This window comes from Bos grunniens, chromosome 3, assembly GCF_055505025.1.
Source record: "Bos grunniens cultivar Pamir isolate PY7600 chromosome 3, Bosgru_T2T1.0, whole genome shotgun sequence".
NCBI classification, from domain to species: Eukaryota; Metazoa; Chordata; class Mammalia; order Artiodactyla; family Bovidae; genus Bos; species Bos grunniens.
This window is the reverse complement of record NC_141167.1, coordinates 37,816,339-37,836,047: the sequence shown is the minus strand read 5'-3', so window position 1 is coordinate 37,836,047 and position 19,709 is coordinate 37,816,339. Positions and strand designations below refer to the sequence as shown.

Genomic DNA, 19,709 nt, shown 5'->3' with positions numbered 1-19,709 from the left:
GTTGTGTGTCTCTGAGCCTCAGTTTCCTGATCTATAAACTGGGGATAGTAATAGGATTCACCTAATATGAAACACGAAGTCACGCACTTAGAACGATGCCTTTTAGAGCACATAGTAAATGCAGTGACAGCATTAGCTTCCATCATTCTCAGAAATTCTGAAAGCTCTGAAGGCAAGACCTATGTGTCCTGCTCACTGTGATATGCCCTGTGGCTCTCACAGTGCTGGGGATATAACAGAACTTCAATACAAACTTGCTTATTGACTGCTTTCTTTGAAAAATAAGATAATCAACATAAGTTTTAGATTATAGGATCTTAAAATTATGTTCGCTAATAAGGCTTCCCCAGAGGTGGCTCCGGAGAAGGTGATGGCACCCTACTCCAGTACTCTTGCCTGGAAAATCCCATGGACGGAGGAGCCTGGTGGGCTACAGTCCGTGGAGTTGCTAAGAGTCGGACATGACTGAGCGACTTTGCTTTCACTTTTCACTTTCATGCATTGGAGAAGGAAACGGCAACTCACTCCAGTGTTCTTGCCTGGACAATCCCAGGGATGGGGGAGCCTGGTGGGCTGCCGTCTATGGGGTCGCACAGAGTTGGACACGACTGAAGCGACTTAGCAAGCAAGCAAGAGGTGGCTCAGTAGGTAAAGAATCTGCCTGCAATGCAGGAGACACAGGAGACACAGGCTCAGTCCCTAGGTTGGGAAGATAACTTGGAGGAGGAAATGACAACCCAGTCCAGTATTCTTGCCTGGAGAATCCCAAGGACAAGAAGAGCTTGGCTGGCCATAGTCTATAGGACTGCAAAGACTCAGACACGACTGATGTAACTGAGCATGCATGCACAGAGAAATGAAAACTTCACAAGAAACACCACTACACTTCTGAGAAGCTCTGGGATTCAGATGGTGGAGCAGCAGTCACGGGAAAGAAAGTATGAGTTCAGGGCTCTGCGCTGTCACAACTGAGAGCTTCTCTGGGCCCCTCATGCTTGCTAAATAATTATGATTATAAGATTACTTTCTCAGGACTTTCCTGGTGGTCCAGAGACTAAGACTTTGCCTTCCAATGCAAGGGGTGCAGGTTCGATCCCTGGTCAGGGAGCTAAGATTCTACAGGCATGTGTGCATGCTAAGTCACTTCAGTCATGTCCAACTCTGTGCAACCCTGTGGACTGTAGCCCTTCAGGCTCCCACATGCCTCAAGGCCAAAAAAACAAACAAATAAAAAAAGATCAAACAGAAGCAGTATTGTAACAAATTCAATAAAGACCTTAAAATGGTCCACATCAAAGAAAAAATCTTTAAAAAAATAAAAAAGATTACTTTCTCAATTTAGAAATATCTGGTAAGCAATAGCTTCCTTTCTGGCAAGATGAAATTCGAAGTTGAGTAACAAGTCTCCACAGCAGGCCATTAAATCGCATGGGAGTGAACGAAAGCTAGCAGATGTCCAAGAAGTGAATCTGTGTTAAAAATGTGTATCTATATCTCTACTGTCTTTGAGTTTGTGAGGTTACTTCACATCTCTGTATTATCTTCATTACAATGCAGAGGGGAAGAGAAAAGAGTGAAAAGACCAAAGGTTTTCTCTTGTGACTTTTGCACAAGAAGTAGACTTGACTGCAGATATAGTCTTTTTTTTTTATTACTAGGAAAGGGAAATTTATCATGTAGGCAAATCTCAAGTGATTTCAGAAATACAAGACATAGAGTACGATGAGCTGTGAAAATGCCACACACGTGAATGCGTTTGAGCGCTGCCATTGGTAATTTGCATACTGTCACAAGAGAGAGGCTGATGCTGACTCACAGAAATTCTCCTATAGGAAACGCTACACTCCTGCTATAGATGCTGTTTTCATCCTGGATCTGAAACAGAGAACAGTGTTCACACAGTGGCTTCAGCGTCCAGAGCCAAACTAGAAATCCTGCAGTTCTTGATGGAGAGCAAACGGGATAAAAATGGATTTTAAGCAGATAGTTTAAGATCTTGCTTTAAAAATGAGCAGGGTATTACACCTGAGAATTCCAGCCTGGATACAGAAGACTTAAGAAGAAGCCTATAATCATCAGAAACACATTTTAAACTATTTTTTTTCCAATCTTGGATGCCAGCACTTCAAAAGCACTTAGGAATAATTTTTAATCAAGCGCAGCAGTCAAAATTGATGAACTGAACCTGATACAGGGGTATATTATTTCTTTAAAATTCCACACTGAACTCCTTACCTTCTCCCATAAGTCTGTTTCTTTGTTATGCTTTTCCTTTTTTTTTTTTTAATTAGTGACAACATTAACCTCCCAGTTAGCCAGGTTTAAAACTGAAGCCAGCTTTTACTAATCTCTGTCTTTGTCTGCTTCCATTGAATCATTTGCAAAGTATTCCTGATTTCAAGGACACGATATGAAGCAAAGTAGATTTTCTTAGATTTGGGGATTTCACAGACCAGAAATTTTTCAAAAGAATTTTGGAGTTACAGAGTTACCTTCTGTGGGGGGCAAGTAATTGAGAGCATAGAAATATTAGGTTGGAGCATATGGATTTGCTATTTTATGAGTCAAAAAATGGTCAAATATCAGTGATTTAAGAGGGTTCAACTTAGTCAGGTCCTTTCCCCACAACTGCCACCAGATATTACCACCATAATGTCCTGTAGGAAGAGCCATTTTTACACTAAAAAGTTAGCTAGAACACAGTTTTAAAGGACAGTCCTTTAAATCAAATAAATTTAGCTTTATGAAGAACTCTCCATGTGATTATTATTTTTCATATTACCCACTGACCAGTAAACACTGTCACAGATCCATGTGGGTCTAATTAAAAATTCTTTAGTATTATCTGGATAAAGAAGAAAGCTTGGACTTTGGGGTCAACTGTGGTCAGATCCTAGTGTTCTAGTTAGATTATATGCTCTATGACAAATAAGACTTCTCTAAACTTCAGCTTCTTCATGGGTTGATACCAGACACCTCTTAGAGAGGCAGTGTAGCATGAGTCAGGCCCATGAGTCAAACACATACTGCTTTGAATCCTTACTGTGGCACTTTCTGCCCCTAAACCTTTGAGCAAATGACTCAGCATCTCGGATACTCAGGTCCCTGGTCTGCAAAATGGAAGTAATGATGCTTTATTGTGGGGAGGATGGAGATAATACACTGTGTTCATTCCTAACAAATGATAAGTGCTCAGCAAAAATGGGTCATATTATTATTACTACTACTGCTTTTGTTGGGATAAATGAGATAATCTTTTCAAGTGTCTATTACAGGGAGAGGTACTAATAAATAATTATTAAATAACAGTTTTCTGTCTTACAAAGAGACTTAAAACTCAGTGGACAAGACAGAACAAATCATCTTTCCCTGCAAATCTGCTTCTCCTCCTCTTCTTTTTTCACCCTATTTATATGGCCACTCTGCACAGCAGGCAGGATCTTAGTTCCAGGACCAGGGATGCCATAACAATGAAACCGCCGAATCCTAACCCACTGGGCCACCAGGGAATTCCCTTCCTCTTTCTTCGGTCAGTGAACGGCATCCACCCAGCCAGCTGGCTACCCACGCTGTAATAGGAGAGTCCTTGCATCACTCCTCTTCCTCAGTTTTGACATTCACACAATCATTCACACAATCACGGAGTCCTGTCAATTCTAACTCCTGTATTTACTGAAAATCACCACTCACTAACAGATCCCCTAGTTTAGGTCACTATCAACTTTCATCTCATTTTACTCTAACGGCTTTTTAACTCTTTGTCTTCAGTTTTGACCTTTTCTATCAGATTCTTCACAAATAAGCTCAAAATGACCTTATCAATAGGCTGATCTCATCATTATAATCTCCCTTTAAAAAACACCTCAAAGGTATTAAGCCGTTTCTCCTAGTCCACACAGCTCTCCACCAACAGCTTCTGCCTATTTCTCAGCTTTCACTTTCTGCCAGGCCCACGCACCTGACCACAGCTTGTAGATCTGGGATGCAGCCTCAGGTACTCACAGGTGATGGGGATGATGTAGGTACTCAGGTACTTACAGGTGATGGGAAGCAGGCTAGGGTTAAAGAATGGTAGAAAGGTAGGGAGTGAAATAAACTCGAAGTGAATAATTGATGAAAAGGGCAGCTTGGAATGCTGGTCCATTTTCAGTAGAAAACAGAAACAAGGATCTTTAATATATCCTGACAAGCAGCTTGTAACCTTTGCATTAGACCTAAGGTGGTGAACTCCTGGATGAACGATATCTTATCTCTACATTCCTAGAGTTTGACGCATCACAGATTCTCAGGAAATGTGTATGAAAAATGAGGGTTCTAGCACACCTAGATTTTATATAGACAAAACCTGGTGTTAACAATAGCTACATTTACTGAGCCTTTCTGCATGCCAAGCATTATTAAGGGTTTCACATATAAAGTCACACTCGATCTTCACAGGACAAAATGACCAGCCTCCTCCCCCCACACCCCCATTTTTCAATGAAGAAATGAAGACAGAATAAGTCACTTTCTAGGTCAGAGCTAGTGAAGGCTGGTGGGGAAATTCATGTTTGTTCAGATATCAGAGCCCATGATTTTATTTGACCATCTTTTTAATCTGCAAAAGAAAGTACTATCAGGCCATTTGGGGATATGGGTATTACTTATAACACTCAACACTGATTTTTCAATAAGCATGTTTGAAAATTTTATACAGATCAAGTGCACCAAGGTAAAGAGTAAAAAGTGTTCCTAAGATGCTGCTATTCTGGCTGGTGGGGACTTGAAATGGTAAAATGTACTGTCAGCTGAGTGTGAATTTCCATGTCACAGCCCATTTAGGTTAATGATAGTTAATTCAGAAACAATTCATACTTCCCCAGGCATCTTGCTACCCTGTAAATTCTAAAATCTCCACAGAGAAACTATAGTTGGAATGCACTTTGAGTTGATTGTAATACTCCTCTCAATCGTCTATTCTTGTTCTAAGAATCAGAAATTACATTTCATAATGAAAGACAATAGTAAAGACAAACCCTGCAGACAGCTTGAAAAAAATCTAGACATTTTGAAAAATTCTGAAACATCTAAGTGTTCTTGATGCTGCTGGACATGAACCAGGTCTGTAAGGACAGGGATCACTTGACACGCAGACTGCAGTGTTGCTAAGCACTGTCATAAAACGCGGCAGGAATGCCAGGCACATCTGCTGGGGGCATTTCCTAGCAGGGTTATCATGGGCTGCTGGCCAAGCCCTGGGATGATGCTTGTTCTCAAGACCCAGATGGTGTAACAATTGCCATTTTAATAGCTTTAAACCTGCATTCAGAGGAAAGCTTTAAAGCACACGTACAGCAGTAGGTTTGCATACTGGGAGCAAGAAAGGCAAATTCTTTGACTGGCAACTCTGTGGAATATACCTGGTAAACACATATATTACCTTGCTGTTTATTTTATTACAATTTTTGCAAAGACAGAATATGAGACTCTGTCCTGCCGCCGCCATCTCTCCCAGACTGCCACTGCTTTTGCTGCAGTAAACTCCCAGCCAGACCATCAGCAACCATGCTGGCCGCTGTCCAATCTGATCACTCACTACAGTTCAACTACAGTTTAGAGTCCCCTCCAAAGCCCCCCCGTGGCTTCCCTCTGCCGTAAGCGGAGAGACCATCTCATCAGAGTGGCCTGGTTCTTGTCATCCGCTCCAGTTTAGTTCCCACCTCACCAGTTCTGGCAACCATGAATGTTGAGAATGTCAGTTTTCCAGACCCACTGTGGCTCTAAGGTTGCCTAGCTCCCGCCTTTGTTTCTTCTTTCTCCCACTGTCAGGGAGCACCAGCTTCTCCTTCAGATCTCAGTTCAGTTTTCCCTGGAAGAGACCTCCCCAGGAAGGTCAAATCCCCCTATAATATGCTCTCTTAGCACTAAACACCTCTTGTTCTTGGCTTTGATCAACGTTTAGATTTCAATCTATTTGTAACATTACATGATGTCACTGTCCTAAGAAGACTGTAAGCATCACAAGAAGAGAGACTGCGTCTGTTTACCTTCAGTAGTATCTTCCCAGGAACCAGCACAGAGTGCCGCAATGGGCCAAACACAAGAATGTACGAAAATAAACTCAGGCTTTAATTCTGATGGACAAAGAAGTCAAGCTCCTTCTGTTAGGGTGCAGATTATTAAACACTTGCAAAAAGTTCCAAAAGGTGGCGAGATTATACATGAAAAGCTCCTTGCATGGGATCATATTACAGTTATTTAACAGAATCACAGAATTTCCGGTCTAGAGCTTGCTTAGAATAATATTTCTGATTTGAGGGACTTCTCTGGTGGTCCAGTGGCTAAAACTCCAAGCTCCCAATGCAGGTGGCCTGGGCTCAGTCTGGTCAGGGAACCAGATCCCACATGCCACAATTAAGAGTTTGCATGTTGCAATGAAGATCCCACATGCCACAACTAAATACACCCTAAATGCCACAACAAAAAGCAAAGATCCTGCGTGCTGCAACTAAGACCTGGAACAGCCCAATAAATATATATTTTTTTAAATTTCTGATTTGATTTTAGTTTGTGGAATGTCTGTCTTCTGTCTTCCCCCTTTCTTCTTCCTCCTGTAATTTTAAAAACATCTTTATTGAGACATAATTAACATATCATAAAATTTACCCATCTACAGTGTACAATACAATGGTTTTACCATTCAGAATTGTACAAGTGTCATCACAATAGAAGTTTAGAGCATTTCATAATCTCTGAAAGAATCCCTGTACCCATTAGGATCATTACCCATCCTTCAGACATAGGCAACCACTAATTTACTTTCTGTCTCTATTGATTTTTATTATTGTAGCATTATGTATCAGTACCTCTTTATCTTTCACTATTAAATAAGGGCATCCATTGTGAGTATACCAGGCCTTCCCAGGTGGAACTAGTGGTAAAGACCCTGCCTGCCAATGCAGGAGACATAAGAGTCTGTGTTTGATACCTGGGTCGGGAAGATCCCCTGGAGGAGGGTATGACAACCCACTCCAGTATTCTTGCCTGGAGAAATCCCATGGACAGAGGAACCTGGTGGGCTACAGTCCACAGGGTTGCAAAGAGTTGGACACGACTGCAGTGACTTAGCATGCACACTTGCAGCCGGTGGACATTTGGGTTGTGTCTATTTTGAGGCTACTATTAATAATACTGCTGTAAACATTTGTGTACAAGTTTTTTTGTGTTATATAGTTTCATTTCTCTTAGGTACATACTTAAGGGTAAAACTGCTGGGTCACATGGTAATTCTGTTTACTATTTTGAGGAACTACAAACCATTTTCCAAACTGGCTGTGTCATTTTACATTTCTACAAGCAATATAGGAGAGTTCCAATTTCTCCAAATCCCTGTCAGCACTTGTATTATCTGTGTATTTATTTATTGTCTCCTAGCAGGTATGAAGTGGTATCTCATAGTGGTTTTTGATGTGCATTTCTCTAATGGTTAATGAAGTTGACCATCTTTTTATGTGCTTATTGGCCATTTGTATGGAAAACTGTCTATTTAGATCCTACCTATCTTTCAACTGAGTTGTCTTTTTATTATTTTGTTGTAAGGAAGTAACTTTGAAATCATTTTACTGGCTATTAGTCTCTGTAACAATGTGGAAAAGGAGACAGACAAGAACAAAAAAAAAATGTAAATTAGTTTTATATCAAGGAAGAAAACTATAGAATGAGACAAGATTAGAGATCCAAAGAATGTGCTAACCATCAGACAATTGTACTCATCTCCCATGCTAGTAAGGTTATGTTTAAAATCGTGCATGCTAGGCTTCAACATCATGTGAACCAAGAACTTCTAGATGTCCAAGCTGGGTTTAGAAAAGGAAGAGAAACTAGAGTTCAAATTGCCAACATTTGCTGGATTATAGAGAAAGCAAGGGAATTTCAGAAAAACATTTATCTCTGTTTCATCAACTACACTAAAGCTTTTGACTGCGTGGATGATGATAAACTGTGAAAAGCTCTTAGAGGGACAGCAATACCAGACCATCCTACCTGTCTCCTGAGAAACCTGTATGCGGGTCAAGAAGCAACAGTTAGAACCCTGTATGGAACAAGTGACTGGTTCAAGATCAAGAAAGGAGTATGACAGGGCTGTCCGCAGTCACCCTGTTCATTTAACCTATACTTTAAGCACATCATGAGAAACACAGGGCTGGCTGAGTTACAAGCTGGAATCAGGATAGGTGGGAGAAACATCAACAACCTCAGATATGCAGATGATACCACTCTAATGGCAGAAAGTGAAGAGGAACTAAATAGCCTCTTGAGGAGGGTGAAGGAGGAGAGTGAAAGAGCTGGCTTAAGACTATATATTAAAAAAACAAAACTGCTGCTGCTGCTGCTGCTGCTAAGTCGCTTCAGTCGTGTCCAACTCTGCAGCCCCATAGACGGCAGCCCACCAGGCTCCCCCGTCCACGGGATTCTCCAGGCAAGAACACTGGAGTGGGTTGCCATTTCCTCTCCAATGCATGAAAGTGAAAAGTGAAAGTGAAGTCGCTCAGTTGTGTCCTACTCTTAGCAACCCCATGGACTGCAGCCTACCAGGCTCCTCGGTCCATGGGATTTTCCAAGCAAGAGTACTGGAGTGGGGTGCCATTGCCTTCTCCAAAAAAAAAAAAAAAAAAACTAAACTAAACTAAATCATGGCATCCAGCCCCATTACTGCATGGCAAATAGAAGGGGAAAAGGTGGAAGTAGTAACAGATTTTCTCTTCTTGGGCTCCAAAATCACTGCGGACAGTGACTTCAGCCATGAAATCAGAAGATGATTGCAGGAAAGCTATGACAAACCTAGAAATGTGTTGAAAAACAGAGACATTACTTTGCCAACAAAGGTACGTTTGGTCAAGGCTATGGTTTTCCCAGTGGTCACGAAGAGTTGTGAGAGCTCGACCATAAAAAAGGTAATACCAAAGAATAGATGCCTTGGAACTGTGGTGCTGGAGAAGACTCCTGAAAGTCCCTTGGGCAGCAAGGAGATCAAACCAGGCAATCTTAAGGGAGATCAACCCTAAATATCCACTGGAAGGACTGATGCTGAAGCTGAAGCTCCAGTCTTTTGGTCATCTGATGTGAACAGATGACTCGTTGGAAAAGTCAATTAATATTTATTGTTTGAAAATAGATCACACAGTGATATATCTGATGTTCCAAGGAAGGTTATGAGAACTATAAAGTGACAAGAAGATGGGGTTTAGAAGCAAAGAGAACTGAGTTTGAGTCCCAACCATATTATTCCAGCTGTGAGATCTGAGGAAAAAAACTTGCCATCTCTTAACCTCAGTATCTTTTCCACAGAGTAGGGCTAATAACAGGTGCATCATTGGGTTAAATAAAATAACCAGTAAGAAAATGCCTGGCACAGGTTAGCTTCTTGAAAAGTCTTAGTTTCCTTTATTTTATGCAACATTGGTTTGGAAGTCTATATAACTTCATCTACCAACGTGAAAGGTAATTTTCAGAATCTACCTATTTCTATGCCAAAATTTTCTGTGTTGGAGTTCAAGATCGAGACCAAAAGGAAGTGAAAATAACAAAGTTCAGATCTCAGTGTAACTCTCTTGCTGCCCCTTGACTCGGTTTTGTTCCGTTTGAGTCTCGCTGAGAGGCAGTCCTGCGTAGTGGTTTGGAGTGCAGGCTCCAGCCTCAGAGCACACAGGCCTGGATCCTAGCTTCACTGGGTGATTCTTTAGGCAACTTACTTAATTAACACTGCAGCACCTCAGTTTTCTCATCTTTTAAATGAGGATAATGCTAGTACTAAGTTCACAGGACTATTAGGTGAACAAGTTTAGAATAATGCCTGCCACACAGGCATTCAATAGATGCTGTCTGTTATCAGCGATTGCACTTTGGGGGTTGAAAAATTTTCACTTCAGTTTTCCAAGTTACACCTAATGCTTCACGTAGAACAGCTAATCCTTATCTGACTCACCTTTAATGCTTTAATCAGCATAATATCATCAGCAGCAGCACAACTCCCTCTTAGACAGTGATTCCATGTACTCTGGCATAGTTCTTCGTGGTACTTTATAGTTACTAACTCCTTACTCTCACAATAACCATTATTTTCTTTCTCCCATCTTACAGACACAGAAACTGAGGCACAAAGAGGCAAAGCCATTTGCCTATGGTTACATGGCAAGTAAATAGTGGAATCAGGATTTGAATCTAAGCAGAATGGCTCTAATCTCTGCACTCTTAATAATTTAGTTATATTATCCACCCAAAAGTATATTAACACAGATGCCCCCAACATGATAAAGACATAAGTTTATACCCCAAAAAGTAAAACAATTATTTTAGGGATTCATGCTCTTCTATGTCAAAATACCAGAGAGAAACGGACCCTTCAGGATGAGGACAAGCTCTTCTAATTTCTAGTTTTGTGATTTTTCACTAAGCAGCTTAAGGTCTCATCTGTAAATCAGGGAAAAGTAACTCCTGCCCTACTTCTTACATTGGGCTATTTTGGGGATAAAATTGAATAAAATCACAAACTAGTATCTTATTTGAAAAACTAGATACTAAAAAAATTAAGCTAATAATAAAAAAGACTGTTTCACAAATTGCAAAGCTCTGTACAAATAGTTGGTTGTTTTTTTTTGTTTTTTTTTTTAAGTTCCTTTGAAAAGGCTTAAAAAATAGTCTTAACAGGCTCTCACCTAGACTTCTGAAATAGATTCCAGACACTACCCTGCCTCCAGTCTCTCACAATCGGAATCTATGCTTCACAAACCATCATCTGATCGGTTGTCTAAAAACAAGCTATTTTCCCTTTAAAATATATTTTAGAGAAATCAAATATCTACTAAAGTTATTATAAACTCCTTGGCTGTGAGTCTGGGGACTATGGAGATATGGATGAAAGCAAATCATAACTGAAGAGTAGGAATAAGCACTGGAATATATGGAGACTCATGGCTTAGTCCTAATTCTGAAAACAGGTAATCTTGGAGAAGCAATTTAATAGCCCTTTGGAGTATAATTTCTCATAGGTAGCACCTAGTATATATGTGTATCTATGTAGTTAATGAGATATTTCTTGAACACTGAGCATGAAATAATGAAGACATTAATCTATAATCCATAGTGTAAGTCATAGCTCTGTGATTCTACTATTCAGCTTCTATTGCCCACTGTACAAAAGCCTAGTCTTTAATCTTAACTCTACCACCCTCGCTGTTTGATTCACCTGGTGAACCTCTCCTGCTCACTTCAACCTCAGCAGTCAATCACCTTCTTATCTGTAAAGGTTCACCTTAAAGGCCAAGAGTCTAAGAAACCATCCCTAATCCCTGAACGAGATGGTTTTCCATCCTCTTTTGAACCCCTGTAACATTTTTTCTCTCTCTCCGATATATTTCTGCCTGGTCTGATCTTCCAGACAACAAATTCTATCTTCACTGATGCTCGAGGGTAAGCTGCTTAAGAGCAAGGCCTGTGTTTTTCTCCTGGTTTCTCCTGTAAAGGCCAGCAGTGATTGATGAGACATATGCTCCTACAGGAAACAAATAGTTTCCCTTTAGAGGGTTAGATCTTACTGTTTCCAACTGACTTAAACTAAGGTGAGAGGAGTCAAGACCCATAAAGATCACACGCTGTTTTCTGACAAGGCGCATCAGGCAACCACCCTAGAATGGTGCAGCAGCACAGGGATGCTCTCACCATCACATAATAGAAACAATCAAATAATGGACGAATGATGAGAAACTGCTATTAATACAGCTGACCTGGTTTGAACCATGTGGGTCCACTTACACAGATTTCTTTTCAAGTAAATACTAAGCCACAGATCTGAAGGAACCCCAATCACAGTGGGCCTTATAACTATAAGCTATACACAGATTTTCCACTGTGCAGAAGATTGGCACCCCTAACCAACACATTTTTCAAGAGTCAATTGTACTTTATAATGAGACAATAATGGATATGTTAGGTTGAGCCTAATGAAATTTTTACCCTCGAGAACAACAATTTGATATAATTTAATTTGCTAATTTATGTATTAGCTATCTCCCTTCCCCCATTTACTCATGAATAAGTCTCTACAAATGCAGGCATTTTGGTACATTTTGTTCACTTTTATATCTCCATTGCCTGGAACATAGTGGCAACTGGCAAATATATTCTGAATTAATGAATGAACTTACTAAGCACCAACTATGTGCCTATACTCTATACTTTATTGCCTATTTGTTTCCTCACCCTGATTACTCCCATTCTTCAGATGAGTAAACTGACACTTCATGAGGTCTAACTAGCCCAAGTTAAACACAATCTTAAGCAATAATTTATGCTAAGTCATTTATATTTATGCTATAGAAGTTGTTCAAATTCAGGCTGCTGCTGCTAAGTCGCTTCAGTTGTGTCCAACTCTGTGCGACCCCATAGACGGCAGCCCACCAGGCTCCCCCATCCCTGGGATTCTCCAGGCAAGAACACTGGAGTGGGTTGCCATTTCCTTCTCCAATGCATGAAAGTGAAAAGTGAAAGTGAAGTAGCTCAGTCGTGTCCAACTCTTAGCGACCCCATGGACTGCAGCTTACCAAGCTCCTCCATCCATGGGATTTTCTAGGCAAGAGTACTGGAGTGGGGTGCCATTGCCTTCTCCTCAAATTCAGGCTATCTTTCCTCAATTGACTAGATCATGCATATTCTGTTGGAAATGGTAAAAATAAATTACAGAATACTAAAAAGAGGTCATGGGGGAAGGGAAAAATAAATACCAGTCAACAAGTTTGGGAAGGCTTTTATTCCTATTAAAATGCAGCATGAAACAATATCTAAAAATTACTCCCAGCCTTTCATGTCCTCTGCCTGTGCTGCCTTCTTGGCAACAGGGTAGATGATAGATGGCTTTTGTTTGCAGCCTACAACTGAGCCTCTGTGGGACTATCAGCCTCTCCCAACAAGCAAAGGAGTGTTCTCACTCTTTTCACCATCTTCTCCATGGATGAAATCAGGGTCCCACACTTACAAAACCCTATTTCTTTAAAAGACGTTTCCCTAACCTACCTATGGAAAAACAATGTCCAAAAGAACAAGTTAATAGTATTTTTAAATGAAAGAAGGAGTTTGAGTTTGAAATGTGCTGATGTTCCTCATCCCCTTTCAGTGCAAAGATGCAGTTTATTGTTTGGAAAAGGAATGGTGTAACCCTGGAACACTTTGCTCAAGAACAATGGTCCTAATCTGTTGTTCCTGATGCCTCATGTAGGATTTGTGTAAGAGTGGACCTTGATAATTTCCACTTTTGCTTAAATGTCCTTTTCCTTCCTCCTGAATCAGTTCATTTTCTAGGACATGGACCCTAAGCCAGTCTGATATATATTTTCTAAAAGTTGAAAGAAGATAAATGGATGATTTTTCAAAATCCTTCAAGTAAAATGAACAATTCTATGCTATCATAAAATCACAGTGACCCTCCCAAGTGATTAATTCTTTGAGATTCATAAGAGATTTTGAAACAGAGGTGGGGTAAAGCCCACATGTCTTTTGAGAACTTGCAATCTAACCTTGGAAGTGCCAGGCTACAAAACAGGAAGGTAGATTATGAGCAAAGGCTGGGAGTCAGGCCAAATGAGATCAGTCTCCAGGCCTAGGACAGACTAGTGACTGGCCTCTGGCAAGTTAATTAATGTCCTTAAGCAAGTCTGCGCTTCCCAGGTAAGGAACTCGCCTGTCAAGGCAGAAGAAATCGTTTAATCCTTAGTCAGGGAAGATCCTCTAGAGAAGAAAACAGAAACCAGTCCAGTATTTTTGCCAGGGAAATCTCTTGGACAGAGAAGCCTGGTGGGCTACAGTCCATAGAGTCTCAAAGAGTTGGACATGACTTAGTGATTGAACAACAACAAGGCAAGCTTTCCTCATGTGTAAAAGAAAAATATTGCCACCTACACTATGAGGATCAGAAAATAAATGTAGAACACAGCACAGCACATGGTATACAGCAAAAGCTCCATAAGTATTAAATAACAAGATCTCAATTAGGTAGGACACATAAGGAGGGAAAGTTCTCTAAAACTGACTCTCTCCTAATGCTCTAGCCCCTGGGTAAGTTTAAATAAGTCTTATAAACAAAGGAATACATTTAGTATCTATTTCTTTGCCTCTAGAACTAATTCAGCACCACCTTAGCCTAAAGAAACCCAATTTAAACAAGATTTAAAAGAGAGATTGCTTCTTTAGTCCCAGACAGCACAATTCAAGAAAGCAGGAGGACGCTCTGTTCCTTAGGTCATTCGCTATGTGGATGGGTCATTCACTATAAAGAATAGCTTCCGCTGTCTCAGAGATCGAGATTCAAAGAGAAGTAAACCCAACAACTGATCCAAAATATAAACAATTCATCCCTAAAAGAAACATTGGATGAAATAACCAGGATTCTCACCAGTTTGGAGCTTTCACTTTCAGGAGATTGTTTAAGACCGACTTCAAGACTGGAGTCTTCCTCACCACTAACCAGTTCAGTGCCGCTCTGATCCTATGAGACATTAAAAAAAAAAGTGGCAAAGATGTCATTCTTCACTCACAGTCACCTAAACTGTACTTTATCAGAGTTGCTTGCTTTATTGTTGTAGTGGATATTGTGGATGTGGTTTCCTCTTTTCTTCCTTTCCAGGAGAAGGCCTTTCTTTTTTTTTCAGATATCTATCTGTGGCTCAGAGATATACCTAAGAGAAAGCTGATCCCTACTCTCTGCCCTGAATACTCATTGGAAGGACTGATGCTGAAGCTGAAGCTCCAATACTTTGGCCACCTGATGGGGAGAGCCAACTTACTGGAAAAGACCCTGATGCTGGGAAAGATTGAGGGTAAGAGGAAAAGGGGATGACAGAGGATGAGATAGTTGGATCACCGACTCAATGGAGATGAGTCTCTGGAAGATTGTAAAGGACAGGGAATCCTGGAGTGCTGCAGTCTATGGGGTCGCAAAGAGTCAGACATGACTGAGTGACTGAACAGTGATGACGACTCTCTGCCCCCAGAGTAGGCCTGACTGTCTTAAGGCTAATCTCAATTCTTTTGGCCAATGATTCTGCCAGGAATGGGTATGTGGTCCAGTTCTTGTCAGTGAGGCACCAAGAGAGGTTTCTTAGAGACTTCTGAAAAGGTCCTTCCTAGATCTTAAAAGAATCACAAGAAGTCCCCATGGCTCCCAAATTAACAAGAGAGCATAAAAAGCAAATAGCCACGGACAGCCATCCCATAGCCAGAAGCAAACTAGATTGAATGACAGAGCAAAGACAAAGATGGGAGAACTGGTTCTCTCATGACAAAACCAGGGCATTGCACCAGCCAGACCTGACGCTCAGCTTTATTCTTAGCAATCGTTTTAAGGAGAATACACTTATTTTGGGGCTTCTCTGGTGGCTCAGACGGTAAAGCGTCTGAGACCTGCAATGCAGGTGGATTCAATCCCTGGGTCGGGAAGATCCTGTGGAGAAGGAAATGGCAACCCACTCCAGTACTCTTGCCTGGAAAATTCCACGGACTGAGGAGCCTGGTAGGCTACAGTCCATGGGGTCACAAAGAGTCAGAGACGACTGAGCAACTTCACAGTCACAGTCAATACACTTATTTATTGCTTCAGTCAGTCTGAATTAGCTATGCTGTCCTCTCCAGTCAAAACTTTCAGAGACATTGGCTTATCTTCTGCACAAGGCTAAACTATTTGATAAAAGCTTACATTTATCTTGTTTATCTCTAAAACTTAGGTACTGAGTACTCTGCCTAGCAGATGGAAAACATTTGATAAATACTGGGTTGGAATACAGTACTTGCTTTCTTGATGATTCTTTTCTGAAAATTCCTAAAAATATTTACTTAATGTAAATGAGACATCTGGTAATAATAAGCCATATTAAAATTCCAAGGCACATTAGGCATCTTCTCAATTGAATTATGATATATTAAATATTATAGTTATTTGCTTTGCTTTCTGGGGGCACATAGAGGAGAATAAGGATAATAAACAGACTATCTACATTATATTTATATGGATTTTTATTTTAAAACACCACCATCTGGGATTATTACAAATTCAGGTGGGACTGTTTATAGAGAAATTGTTTTGATTTTGAGACATTCAACATCATAATTTAAGAAGTACAAATTAAAGCAAAGATATGACATTCTTTCATCTATCAAATGGACAAGCAAATAGAGAACATTCAGTATTAAAAATGGTGCAGGGAAATAGGAATTTTTGCACACGATTGAAAGTGTAAATTAGCACAATCTTTTCAGAAAAGAGCCCCACACAGCATATAGATATCAGTTCAGTTCAGTCACTCAGTTGTGTCTGACTCTTTACAACTCCATGGACTGCAGCACACCAGGCCTCCCTGTCTGTCACCAACTCCCAGAGTTTACTCAAACTCATGTCCATTGAGTTGGTGATGCCATTCAACCATCTCATCCTCTGTCATCCCTTCTCCTTCCACCTTCAATCTTTCCCAGCATCAGGGTCTTTTCAAATGAGTCAGTTCTTCGCATCATATACATATAGATGCAGGGGAAATACTTGCAAGCATATAGCACAAAATTTTTAAATTGTGTACTTCTGGGGTGTAGGATTAGGGATTGGGGAATTTTGCCTTAGTTATTTCTACACTGTTCAATTACAGAAGAATTAGTATGTATTAAAGAATTAATTGATGCTTTCAAATTGTGGTGCTAGAGAAGACTCTTGAGAGTCCCTTGGACTGCAGGAGATCAAACTGCCAATCCTAAAGGAAATCAACCCCGACTATTCATTGAAAGGACTGATGCTGAAGCTGAAGTTCCAATACTTTGGCCACCTGATGGGGTGAGCCTAATCACTGGAAAAGACCCTGATGCTGGGAAAGACTGAGCGCAAGAGAAGAAGAGGGTGACAGAGGATGAGATGGTTGGATGGCATCACGACTCAATGGACATGCATTTGAACAAACTGTGGGAGATATTGGAGGACAGAAAAGCCTGGCATGCTGAAGTTCACGGGGTCACAAAGAGTCAGACATGACTCAGTGACTGAACAACAACGAACCAATTGCCTGTTATAAAACAATAAAGGAGAGTTATGAGAAATATCCAGAAGAAAAAAAAATTCAAGAAGGTAAGTAGCATGGGCTTTAGAATTGGCCAGATCTGAACTCAAGTCTCAACTTTGCCATGAGAATTATAAGATTATCTGCAAGTTACTTTCTAAATCTGAGTAGAGTACACTCATGAACAACGTGAGGATTAGAAACACAGATCCTTCCCACAGTTGAAATTTCGTGTATAATTTATAGTTTGCCCCCTGTATCTGTGGTCCTTTGGCATCCAATCACAAATTGGGTAATCCTGCAGTATTTAATACCGGAAAAATCTACGTAAGTGGACCCACAAAGTTCAAACCATGTTGTTCAAGTGTCAACTATACTTTTTTTTAAAGTATAGATTAAAATATCAAGTTAAAAATACTATCCCATCAGGTTGTCTTAAAGAGTAATGCACTAACTTCTAAAATGTCTATTAGCACAACACTAGTTGCTGCACTCAATATGCCAGCAATCTGGAAAACTCAGCAGTGGCCACAGGACTGGAAAAGGTCAGTTTTCATTCCAATCCCAAAGAAAGGTGATGCCAAAGAATGCTCAAACTACCGCACAATTGCACTCATCTCACACGCTAGTAAAGTAATGCTCAAAATTCTGCAAGCCAGGCTTCAGCAATACATGAACCGTGAACTTCCAGATGTTCAAGCTGGTTTTAGAAAAGGCAGAGGAACCAGAGATCAAATTGCCAACATTCGCTGGATCATGGGAAAAGCAAGAGAGTTCCAGAAAAACATCTATTTCTGTTTTATTGACTATGCCAAAGCCTTTGACTGTGTGGATTACAATAAACTGTGGAAAATTCTGAAAGAGATGGGGACACCAGACCATCTGGCCTGTCTCTTGAGAAACCTATATACAGGTCAGGAAACAACAGTTAGAACTGGACATGGAACAACAGACTGGTTCCAAATAGGAAAAGGAGTACGTCAAGGCTGTATATTGCTGCTGCTACTGCTAATTCACTTCAGTTGTGTCTGACTCTGTGCGACCCCATAGTCGTAACCCTGCTTATTTAACTTATATGCAGAAGACATCATGAGAAACGCTGGGCTGGAAGAAATACAAGCTGGAATCAGGATTGCCGGGAGAAATATCAATAACCTCAGATATGCAGATGACACCACTCTTATGGCAGAAAGTGAAGAGGAACTAAAAAGCCTCTTGATGAAAGTGAAGGAGGAGAGTGAAAAAGTTGGCTTAAAGCTCAATATTCAGAAAACTAAGATCATGGCATCTGGTCCCATCACTTCATGGCAAATAGATAGGGAAACAGTGTCAGACTTTATTTTTGGGGGCTCCAAAATCACTGCAGATGGTGATTGCAGCCATGAAATTACTGCTTACTGCTTGGAAGGAAAGTTATGACCAACCTAGATAGCATATTGAAAAGCAGAGACATTACTTTGCCAACAAAGCTCCATCTAGTCAAGGCTATGGTTTTTCCAGTAGTCATGTATGGGTGTGAGAGTTGGACGGTGAAGAAAGCTGAGTGCCAAAGAATTGATGCTTTTGAACTGTGGTGTTGGAGAAGACTCTTGAGAGTCCCTTGGACTGCAAGGAAATCCAATCAGTCCATCCTAAAGGAGATCAGTCCTGGGTATTCTTTGGAAGGACAGATGTTGAAGCTGAAACTCCAATACTTTGGCCATCTCACGCGAAGAGTTGACTTATTGGAAAAGACTCTGATGCTGGGAGGGATTGGGGGCTGGAGGAGAAGGGGACGACAGAGGATGAGATGGATGGATAGCATCACCAACTCAATGGACATGAATTTGGGTAGACTTCGGGAGTTGGCGATGGACAGGGAGGCCTGGCATGCTGCGATTCATGGGGTCGCAAAGAGTCGGACACGACTGAGTGACTGAACTAAACTGACTTAGGTGCTATTAATTTTTATTTTTAGCTTTTTGTTGAGACAGGCTTTGTTTATGACCTGTTTCATGTAGTTATAAAAAGGCTAAATAAATGAGTACCACTGTGATGCCAATTCACAAATAAGAAAAAGTGATACATTTAAAATAATCTGTTAAAGAACCCTAGCCAGTAAGAATCAGACCCAGGATTCACAGCTAGGTAAGACTACCACCAAAGGCCATATTGTTGGTAACTATGCCTCAGGTCCTAAGTAAATCAAATGATGCTCCTGTTTCTTATTCTTTCTTTTCATTTATGAGTGTTGATAACTAATCTTATGAAAGACAGGATTCGCAACCTTAAAAAATATCACTGTCATTAGATTATCAAAAAGTATTTTAGAGTTTGCTACCCAGAAATTTTCATTAGATAGAACATCTCTCTATGAATTTTGCGTAATCAAGAAATTACCATATAATACAAACATGTCAAAGTTAAGAAACAAAGCTTGAAAATATATAGCTTTTCAGTGTTTTAGATAGTGGGTAAGTTCTAGAGACAGAAAAAAATAGATACTTTTAAAAGGAAGAAAAACCTTTAATGCCCTGGTTACTTAGTATCTGGTTCTGTAAGCTGTAGGAAGCCCTGTAGAGGCCCTGGGGAGGCTATGCTATCCAAGTGGAGGATGTAATAGAAACAATGCTTGTAACTGTAGCATTGGATTGTAAGACAAACCCA

At 40.5% G+C, this 19,709-nt stretch overlaps 1 protein-coding gene across 10 annotated transcripts in view; it reads right to left on the bottom strand.

Annotated features, from left to right (window-relative positions):
- PATJ (PATJ crumbs cell polarity complex component) overlaps positions 1-19,709 on the bottom strand; it is a 389,086-nt gene that overhangs the window by 94,643 nt on the left and 274,734 nt on the right. For 7 of the 10 annotated variants that reach the window (XM_086394286.1, XM_086394288.1, XM_086394293.1 and 4 more), the window contains one exon: positions 14,423-14,515. The exons of the other annotated variants lie outside the window; for them this stretch is intronic. In XM_086394286.1, coding sequence (XP_086250412.1) covers positions 14,423-14,515 — 93 coding nt within the window. The remainder of the gene's footprint in view (positions 1-14,422; positions 14,516-19,709) is intronic. 10 annotated transcript variants of the gene reach the window in all.